Below are 11,010 nucleotides of genomic sequence, written 5' to 3' on the forward strand. Positions count from 1 at the left end.
GAGATATAATTATTAGTGAAAGAAGAAGCGGCAAAATAACTGACTTTCTCTCCGGTGCACACCTGGAGGTTGAATAGCTCGTTATTATCAAAATCTCATCTTCATCAAAACAGAAATGCGCAGCCGCTTTTATGCAGCAGACGCCGTACGCTTACATACGGAGATACACTAAATATACATCAGGCAAAGCTCCGTATTAGTTCCGTACTACTTCCGTATTGGTCGGGCAGGGATACTACACCCTCCCTACAGATAATCACGCCCTCGTGATTTTCAAAAAATTAGTGAAGAGTTATGAACACAGCGTCAACCGGAAGATGGCAAAATTATATCGGAAATGATAACGTTTAGAATAGACAGAAGAAATGAACTGATAACAAATCATAAAGTAGAAGCACACCAGGTTCATACGATCTCACGGGGTCAAAAGGGGAAAGAACTGTCCTCCAAATAGGACCTGAAAATCCACAGCACTCTTGCTGCACAACGCTGGCACAACCCGCCAGGAACATCGCAGGTCAAAAACCGAACTGAATACACTATACCTATAAGGGGCATTGTCACACACATTGTCCCACGTTAGCTGGGTAAGCCGTGGCTCACCATGATCAGACGCCTACCAAACTAAACTGGATTCACACACTCGCATAAAGGAAGACTGAAGAGAACAGGGAGACTGAAGGAAGACAGGAAAGAAAATGCCATACCTGGAATCAGCGTTAGTAGCCACCGTGGCGGCTGGAGCTACGGCGGAGGGCGAGCCAGGTTTTATCTTCATCTTGGTGGAGCCGGTCACTCAGAGCGGCTAGCTCGGCGTCAGACAAATGACCTTCCTCCTCGTCTTGAATCGCGGTCTTCACATTGTCGATAGCATCGCTTTGCGCGACGTAAAGAGTGATGGTCTAGCCAGGAAGAGTGTTGACGAAAATCTGCATCCCAACACGGAGGCGAAGTACCGTTTTTTAGTTAATGAAGAGTGGACTCCTGCTGAACGTTGTTGTGGTCACTCAGGGTTCGGCCGTCTGCCAACTGCGTGCCAGCGAAAATCAAACGCTGCTGGTCTTGGAGAATACCCTCCTCGTCTTGGGCAGAAGCCTGCCTGTTGTCGTCCTCATCAGCTTCGCCATCACCACCGGTAGTATACATGTAGGTCGCTTGGAATCGCCATCGGAGTCTCCAGTGAGTGCCGTGCGGAGAGAAGGGTGATCCACGCTAGCACCCTGACTGTGCTGCAGGCTAATAAGCATGGCCAGGCCCAGGAAAGCAAGAAACATGATTCTCATCTTGATTCGTCGCACGGAGCTGCAGCGGGTTGAGCCATCGGAGTCTGGGGTCGAATCACGTTGTTTTATTTAAAACTACACCGCTGCCACCAATGTAATGGGTAGCCGAGTGGTAGGCGCGGTGAAATCAACAAGATTATTACTTTTATTCTACTTTCAGGTACATACCTGAGATATAATTATTAGTGAAAGAAGAAGCGGCAAAATAACTGACTTTCTCTCCGGTGCACACCTGGAGGTTGAATAGCTCGTTATTATCAAAATCTCATCTTCATCAAAACAGAAATGCGCAGCCGCTTTTATGCAGCAGACGCCGTACGCTTACATACGGAGATACACTAAATATACATCAGGCAAAGCTCCGTATTAGTTCCGTACTACTTCCGTATTGGTCGGGCAGGGATACTACACCTGCTTACCCTTGGAGATCTGCAGAAAAGCAGTGAGCCGTTTCTGCTTGGATAACAACATCACCATAGTTTTGTGGTAAGAACATCCCTGGCCTAGAACGAAAGTCCCTGATTCCTTTTGGGGGGAGGGGGGGGCAGTCAATTTTCCCTCCTAACCTTTTCCCCTTTTTACTCTCACAAACTGTGCCAAGTGCTCCTTGCTTACTGGAGCCTAACCTTAACTGTAGAGTTTCCAGAGTCTTGACAGCACTTCAAAATGTTCGCTCCGAAAATACCAACAATCTATATGTTTCACTATAGCGGCACCCCCTCCCCCCTTCCCGGCCCCTCCCCACCCCTCCCCGCCCCACCCCCTTTGAATCCACAGCGTCACCTACCTCATTGTACGCTGAAGCCTACCTAAGCCAGTCGCTCAAGCTAGCGACCTTACAGATGTCGTCCAGTGCGCGAGTGGTCTTCTTACCAAGGTCATTTGACTGGAAATGACATGTACATGTACATGTACTAGTACTTCTGCAGTACTTGTACATATAGTGGTCCTCTGGGACAGGTAATAGGTGGTCACCTTATCAGAGTGGTCGCCTTGACAGGTTTTACCGAAGTTCATTAGGAGTTGGCCTTCGGAGTTCTTACTCCTTCTATCCTCCCCCACGATTAGTTCAAGGTGCGTGCTTTGTTTTGCACTTTTAAAATAGCTGCAACTCCTTTTACTCCTTTTATTTTGTTTGTTCATACAGATGTTTGTATTATGGAGACTGGCTGGACAGGCGATAAGGGTTTTGGCAGCCCTTAGAAATTATAACTTGAATTTCAAATGACAACATACAATAATACATGACATTTTAACTCCTCTGAGTAAACTTCCCCCAGCAGCACGGACATGTACATGTACATGTACATGTACATGTACATGTACATGTACATATACATTAACGTGTACATGTACATGTACACGTTAATGTACATGTACATTAACGTGTACATGTACATGACTGTACACATGTACATGTACACGTTAATGTACTATCATAATCGTGTTATATTCGTCAGCCTACTTTCAGACTTGCATGAACTTTGCTTATCAAGCGTTACAAGGTCAAGGTATGGATAGCAAGTGACAGTATAAGTATATCGCTTGGATTTTACAAATGATTAATAACTCAAGGAATACAGCTTTATAAAAATAGTACTGAAAGTATACAGGCCACAAACTGAATAACATGCTTCAAGATTGATTTTAGTGTATTCTTCAAATTTAGAAATGACCAGTTGATCAAGCGTATTGCTTCAATCTTATGCTGTAGAAATGATAATGGAGTTATTGTAGAATTCATTGTAGAAATTGTGTGCGTGAATGGCACAAGAGCGATGAGAATCCTCACTCATAAGTTTGAGATTTTGCAACTGTATTATGCAAGGCTGACAGATATAGACCAGCTATATTGTCTGCTGTCTGAGTTTAGTTTATAACGGTTGCTATTGGCCAGTTACTTATTATGAACCAACACGTAATGAACATTACCTGACAGTCAATGTTATCATGAACTGTAATTCAAATTCAATTTATGATAATTATATGGCTTAGAATCAAATATGATAGCGTTACTTACCGTTACTTACCAAGGACATGAAGCCAGAGTACCGTGTTGACGGATTCAACGGCCCAGGGAATACTATGCTGGCCATGATTGGATCACTATAATTCACCCTTCCGTAACCTGTTTCCCTGACGACCGAGGCCTTTCACCAGGCATTGGACAGAGGTCGGTTTCTCCATGACTCCGATTTTGTCACACGTTCACGTGGATGACACGCGATATTTTGTCCCTGAACGCCACCAGGTGGAGGTCGAAAAGTGACGAGGATTTGCGTGGCTGTCGGACTGGTGTTGGCAGCTGCTCGCGGCGTTTGGCCTTTGCCGCAGCCTCGGCGGCCATATTCGCCTGGGCCTGTTTGACGAGGCCATGAAAGGCTTGGCGAACACTATGCCCATCATCCGCAGCCGACGTTTCCATATATTGGAAGTTCAGTGCCGTTGCCAGAGCGGATGCTTCAGCGTAGGACACCTGTCTCTGTGATTTCATATCACATTTATTCCCAACCAGCATCACAGCGGGCCGTTCGGTACTCAGACCCAGATCGAACCGGTCGCTGCGACTGGCTGCCATGACGCTGATCATGTCCCTGGCTGATCGAAATGTATGTCGGTCGGCAATGGAGAAGACGATCATGAATGCAGTTATGCCTTCCAGCTGTCTGCGCCTATAAAGTAGATCAGTCTCTCTCTGTAACAAGGAAAGGGACCACACGAACAGCATAGAATGCGCACACAGAACAAGTTTGCAATGAGGTTGTCGCCACCACTGAAAACTCTTAACACCTGTATCGTATGGATTTCCAGCAAATGTGCAGATATACTATGCACAAATACCAGTACCTAGACAGGATAAACTCCAATCTTCCAGGCACAAACAGTCCATGGCTACACCACACGACTCGAATTGATCCGAATTTTCACCCAGGAAGGCATCATCAATGACCAAAATCAAGTCGTGCGCTGCAGCGGAGGACTCTTTGTGTGTACCAGATTGGAGGTTGCAACTATAACAAGTGAATGTTCACAGCTCACAGAGTGAGTAGGATAAGTAGGATCATTTTAGTCATCAGTATCATGTAGTATCCTAAAGCACAGTTTTCTTTCCAATCGGATTTATAATATACAATGCCACCTAGAGAAAGAGTGGGAGAAAGAGCCAGAGGCTATAGAAAAACAGAGGAGTTTCAAACATTCAATAATTATTATCGTTTTCATTATTATGTCTTGTGAATGACCAATAATTCTTCCAAGGTGCTCATGTGCATGTTGGACTGATATGTTTTTAGAACCTTCACAGAAGGGTCCCCTTTGACCCTTCACAGAATAATAATATTAATAATATTTAAAACTCGGATGTTGAGCCATAAATAAATGTAGAAAAGAAAAGGACATATGGATACGAGTTAAGAGTAACTCTCCATCCCTGCAACTGGATACTATTATACAGTCACTATATACCATATACCTTGAACCTTCCAAGTTGGAAGGCTGTCGGTTAGCGCTACGGAGATGTGTTGAAGCTAGGTGTCAGGACGTTGAATGTCTCAGTACTCTTGTCAGTTTTGTGCCTAGCTATTGCACTTTCTGACTGTATATAGTATCCAGTTACAGTGATGGAGAGTTACTCTTAACTCGTATCAATAATATTTAACGTTATTACATGCGTGCGCCTAGATTGGCTTGCTCCCAACGGAGGTACATGTACATTGATACTTTTTGCGATGTACATGTACATGTACTGTAGACACTTTGCCGAGTACTAAACGACTACTACAGTACGTCCATCACAACAGTGACTGTGGCTAGTGTCACGCCTATTTGGCACAGTCCGTAAATGTACATGCGCTATTTAGCATTTACCATGCGGCCTTGGCACCATGTCTATCTTGAGGAAAGTGCCTACAATAAAGTGTCACAGTGGTGGCAGTCCCTTTCAGCCCATATATCGCTTCATCACTGCATGTTGGCTACGTTTTTAGTGGGCCTTGCCAGTATCCACGTACAGGCTATTTTCTGCGCTCCAAGTGCCAATTACCAAGACGCCCTGACACCACCTCTGAAAGCGATTCGCCGCAGCTAGCTCAACCAGTTCCGTGAGTGGTACCAGTGTTGGTTGACGTGAGCGTCACACCGTTCTACCTGCTGACATGTTGTGGCATGTAAAGTGATGGGAAGACGTCGCTGGTGGCAGGACGTTCAGGGCATCCGTTGTTGCTTTTGGTGCGAAGCCTGACATAAAATTTCATAGGGTCGTTGTGAGGGGCAGTACAGACCAAGAAGATCTTAGCCTCGACGCGTGTATGCTAACAGTTAAGTACTGCATGCAGAGAGGTAGGCACTGAAGAGTAACACTGAATACCTTTGCCAAGGTACTGCATCCAAGCCTCCGTTTACTGCCCATTACAGGCTGTGGTCAAGAGCACACATGTGCATGTACATGTAATTGCTCAGTACGAAAGCACCGAGTTCTGGTAAATGTACAAGAGTAGAGTACTTGCTCCAGTAATGACGGTTGGTGTCGCGTACATGTACAATGTACACTCCATGTAGTACATGTGATAGTGGATAGAATGCGAGTGCCCAACATATAATCATTGCATTTACACCGTAATAGTAACGTTGTCAAGTAGTGTAGGTTGAGTCCACGAAACCGCTGAAAGGAAATTGTTAGCGATGACAGGTCAACATCTAAACCAACTTTAGTGCCCTACTGATGTTGATAGGAAGTGAAGGCTGAAGGTACAATGTACACTTCTACTTTGTACTTCGATGCTAAGACGGTCGCTATTTATTCCAAGCAAGGTGTTTGATGTGAGTAATGTTCCTTCCGGGCCTTTCATCAGGGCATGATAATCACTGGTAATCAAGACAAATGCCAAAGGCAGCCGCTGCGTGTGCTGGACCTCTTAACTGCATTATTAGTTTACCGATAATTGGGCAACAAGGTCAAACTGTCCTTTGTACTGGTTTCTGGCTAGCAGAAGGCAACTGTTTCTTGAATCAAGGTACGAGTACAGCGCAAAAATTCCTTTAGTCAGCTGATAGACTATACATGTACTGACAACAACTCATACTTACAAGTACATGTACATCTACAATCATCTACATGTACATCTACAACCCACCAATCTGTATTGCAGATGGGTTAGCTGTCTGATGATTGCCTTAGCATTTAGCTACGTGCATGAAACGCAGCGTTACAACGTATGTATTATATATAATTGGTGGAACCATTCTTTTTGACCTTTGTGTATTGCAGATAGGTGTAGATCTACCCCATCAAGTACAGCCGACCTCCTAAATGCTGGGACAGCGCAGCCGTAATACTATAGACACCAGCGTGGACGGCAGTGAAAGCAACCCTATGTGTTCATGTGTTCGGATTGCCATTGTAGCTACAGACTGGAGAGATCGATGCTGCGTCAACTGAAAGACCTGGGGACGAGGCTACATTGTACAAGAATCGTCAACGACTAGGGCAGCGGCTATGCCTAGGAATAAAGTCATAGATATTGAAATTAACAATTGGGATCATCTCGCTCAATGCAACAGGTTTGTACAGACTTTTGAGCCTTCTGTGTGCCTTTCACGACCATGCATGGTTTGTCCAAATAGGGCCTTAATTGACCATGATGACGACCGCTCTACTCTCGCTGGGATGTCAGCCGAACATAATCTAGCCGCTTGGTAGACCTGCAGGCTGTGCTAGGATCAACTGTACTGAGTATGAGCTAGAGTACTAGTACGTTCAATTGGTGAGGTGAATGTTATCATGGTGGGCTACACGAGAAACACACACACACACACTGCCAGGCCTTGCCTTCTGGTAGTGGGTAACGGTGCCCGCGGCGGTAGACGTCGTAACGCCGAACAGTGGAGCTGTGTTCGGTGCATGGTCGGCGTCCCTATCCTGCCCCATCCTGTACACGTTCGTGTATATCCCCGGGTTGCTGACTGTGTACGACAGGTGAAGGTTGCAACCGCTCAATGCTCACAATAGCGGCGCCACTAACGTGCGGCCTGAGACACTAGCAGCGACACAGTTACACTGGCTCCTAATCGCACTACACCTACCGCAATGCTGGCAGCCGGGGTGGACGGCTGATCAGCGGAGGCTCTCACCCGAACCTCCAGTCCGTGACACTACACGTACAAAGCATGCGCTGCGAAGACACCAGCAGAAGGGCAACCAGGAAGTGTACCCAGCTGGCGATTTCCTGAACGCCTTGTTCGCTAAACCGAAGCAACCCTAGCATCAGCGATATACAGAACGCTTGCCCCGTATGCTTCAATGCAGGCCTGATGTTTACCATTCAGCACAAATACCTCACTAGTGGACACGTATTGGCATGATATACATGTAGGATTCGATTGCAGAGCGTGTTGGACCATGTTAATTGATCAGGTAGTGAGATGCTGTACGCGTGTCGCTTTCATCTAGCATCAAGAGTCTATTGAGCTAAGCCGATGACCAGACACCCTCCCTTACTTAGGTCTTAACCAGCTGCAGATTGAGCTAATCCAAGTACAGTTGCATATGCAGCGTTAAATAATAGGGATCGTGCTTAGCACATCGCGTCCGCTTTGCTGTACAATTATGCACTGTTCCGCCCTCTTGGCGCAGACTTCTGTTCCAAATTATATTTCTAGTGTGCTCAGTTTCGACGCGCAGCATATTTAGTAACGCCTAACCAACTAGAACAATAATTTTATGCGGCCAGTCACATTCGCTGAGTGTCTTTGCTAGTGTTTCGAAGGGATCTCGAGTGGGGCGCGGCATAACAGACACGATCGAGAACCAAAACCAGAAATTCGCTCACGCAGATGGAGCATAGCCATAGGATAGGCGAGCATACTAGGTGGAGATAATCGTACACGGTGCCTCTCTTCCTGTGTTGTCTGTTCTACACATAGTGGTCATTCACACCCAGGTCTTGTAGACAGCATCAGCAAACGCTGAAGAATACTCTATGAGTACGTTCGCGTTCAAGAAATATGGGCACTCTTATCGCCTCTTATCACCTCGTGGCTAATGTCGATTATACTCCAGTAGAATCCATTCATGGAACCACTTCGAATAGCACCTTTACATATAATGTTTAACCTTACAACAGTCAGCAATGGGACAAAGCTATATTTATGCTGTTACTCCGAGTTTCATGGTTATTCGTTATTTGGCCGAAATGTCACACAGCAACCCCTCGAAGTATGGTGCACTTTTGCAGGTGTAACTAGCAACTTAGGTTGTAATCATTATCTATCCATATCACTCTAAAAAGAATTCAATACTACCACCCTAATCCGTGCTATACATTAACAAAATCAGTGAAATACATGGTGATGGAGTTGACTACCTAGCAGAAGCTAGAGTAGATATGATGTACAATCATGTACATAGTATATACAGGTTTCTCACCTCGCCAGCAGTATCCAGAATGTGTAGTCGCACAGGATCGCCGCTGACCTTGGTCTCCTTCGTGTACGTGTCCTCCAGCGTCGGGTCATACTCGCTCAGGAATCGATGGCATATAAACCTTACAGTCAGTGCTGTGCAGGAGCGAGTAGAGATACATGTAAGACAAAGTCAATAACCTGCAGAATTTACATGCTAGATCAGGGGCGTTTGGAAGGCAAACAAGAAAAGAGGTCGAAGTTAACATAATGTGTAAAGCTATACCAAGTGGCTAAGCAAGATCGTTCTCCGCCGCCCTAATTTCCTGCTTGTATCGTATTGTAACGTTAGATCTCCACCTTAGGCAATGTTGATAGATTTTTGGAGTAAAGGTCCTCCCTCCTCTTGCCCTTACAATGACCTATGGGCATGAAGATTCTCAGCCATACCATGGCTCACCTGATTTCCCCACGCCACCTCTGCCCAGCATTGCTATGCGCACGTCCACAGGTGTTGGGCCCAGGGTTGGTGTTGGCGGCGTGGCCACCCGTCGCGTCCCGCGCCTGCCCTTCTTCTCGACGGTGGTCGGTGGAGAGGAGTCGGAGTCCGTCGTCACCTTCTGCAGGGCGCTCTGTGATCCGCTCCTTGGCAGTTCACGCATCGCTCTGCCTCTCTTCTTACTCGACACAACTGGTGTGGACGGTCTCATGCTGGACGGATTCATTGCAGACTAATGAGAGTCCCGCAGCGTCCACACACCAGCTCCACAACGTTATCTCATGCTTGTCAGGTCAGGAGTACGACTGGAGTTCTTTGAGCACGACGCCACCACAAGACAGAGGAGTACATGTGAGTGCTGGAAAGGTTGGATCCTGTACTTGTTCACGTACAGACTGCTGTCGTCTCCTCGGGGCTGTCCTGATTTTGCGAGCTCCCCCCAACACTGCAACAGAGGAACCGCAGTGGCTGCTACATGTACATGTATATAGCCTCACACCATGACAGAGCAGATAGCGGGCTGGCACACTGTGTAACTCCCCAGTATCAGTAGGTGGACGCGTACCGTGTCCCCTGGACATCTTGCATATACGCGCCTATTGTCCTTACAGGGTCACGCTTTGCTACGCTTGCAACACTCTCCCCTCGCCCTCGCCCTAGCATACATACTAACATAGCCATGTGTTACTACTACTACAGTACCACTCTCTCCGCGCAACATCGTGGCCGGAGCTGCCATCCCAACACTCAAACTTTTGACATGCGGCTGCCGCTGGTGCTCACAAAATGGTAACTGCAGGAATTCTCACCTTCGCTGGCTTAATACATGATTGTACAATGTACATGTACATGCTTTGAGATGGTCGGGCAAGCATCTCGCCACCGCCTTGCAGCTGTCTTAGTCCATGCTAAAGTTACCCACCACTGCAGTTCCAGATAAGTAGTCTCTTGCCAAAATTGGATAACAAAACATCGGCTACAAAGCACAGTGACGATCGAGTGCGTATGCCCATTCATGGGACATGTACAATCATCTACATGTACCTGCATTTGCTGCAACGTGCTGATTGACTACAGTACAATGTACTGGCACAGTGTGTATGTGCATGTACCTTTTAAGACCATACCGATCGATGATTATGATTCTTTGTATGCCTCTCAGAGACACCGTGGTGAGAATGCTATGCCAATAGACATTATGGCGTATCTGCTGACGATATACATGTACGTGATTGTACATTGTAGACGCGAGGAGTTATATCCATGATTGGGCTAAAGTAGAAGTGTCACATCAAGCATTCAAGGGAGGACTGTTCCAATCACATTAAAATACCAATCCGCAGTGCTAAGCTAAGGAATGTGGGCCGTACACACTTTCGCATGGCTGTGGGGTGAATGTGGTATTGAGTGCCACATGCAGATTCTCTGCCAAATTATCCACATGTGCAGTGAATTCGTGCAAGCCATCGTGGGCACGTTTATCTCTTGCAAAGTGTAGGCTAGGCCCATATTCGGCACACCCACGATATTCTACCGTACAGATCCGAGAACTGATAATGTCACACGTACATAATATTATACATGTAGGTCTGATGAAGTCCTTCACACCCTAACGCTTTTGTATCTACAAGTGCATGACTGTACGTCTGCTTGATGGCATAGCTAGTAATAGCTATCATAAACAGAGCATAGCCATCAACGCCTTTGTTTGGATGATTGAATTTTGCATACTGTTATAATAATAGTGTCATTCATAGTCATGGGTGCTCCGCTACAGTAATGTCGCGTATAAAAGCCTGGATTTCTTTCCTGTAGAAGCCGATATCAGTG

The 11,010-nt window shown here is 46.2% G+C and overlaps 1 protein-coding gene across 1 annotated transcript; it reads right to left on the reverse strand.

Annotated features, from left to right (window-relative positions):
• Positions 1 to 2,801: 2,801 nt before the first annotated feature.
• On the reverse strand, positions 2,802 to 9,856 carry LOC135809809 (ras-related protein Rap-2b-like). Its single transcript, XM_065323237.1, has 3 exons — positions 9,142 to 9,856; positions 8,707 to 8,837; positions 2,802 to 3,978 (listed from the first exon to the last, which is right to left on the reverse strand). The coding sequence occupies exons 1-3, from the start codon at positions 9,404 to 9,406 to the stop codon at positions 3,484 to 3,486; spliced, it is 891 nt and encodes a 296-aa protein (XP_065179309.1). The 5' UTR covers positions 9,407 to 9,856; the 3' UTR covers positions 2,802 to 3,483.
• Between the last annotated feature and the right edge of the window lie 1,154 nt (positions 9,857 to 11,010).

Source organism: Sycon ciliatum, chromosome 2, assembly GCF_964019385.1.
Source record: "Sycon ciliatum chromosome 2, ocSycCili1.1, whole genome shotgun sequence".
Classification (NCBI taxonomy): Eukaryota; Metazoa; Porifera; class Calcarea; order Leucosolenida; family Sycettidae; genus Sycon; species Sycon ciliatum.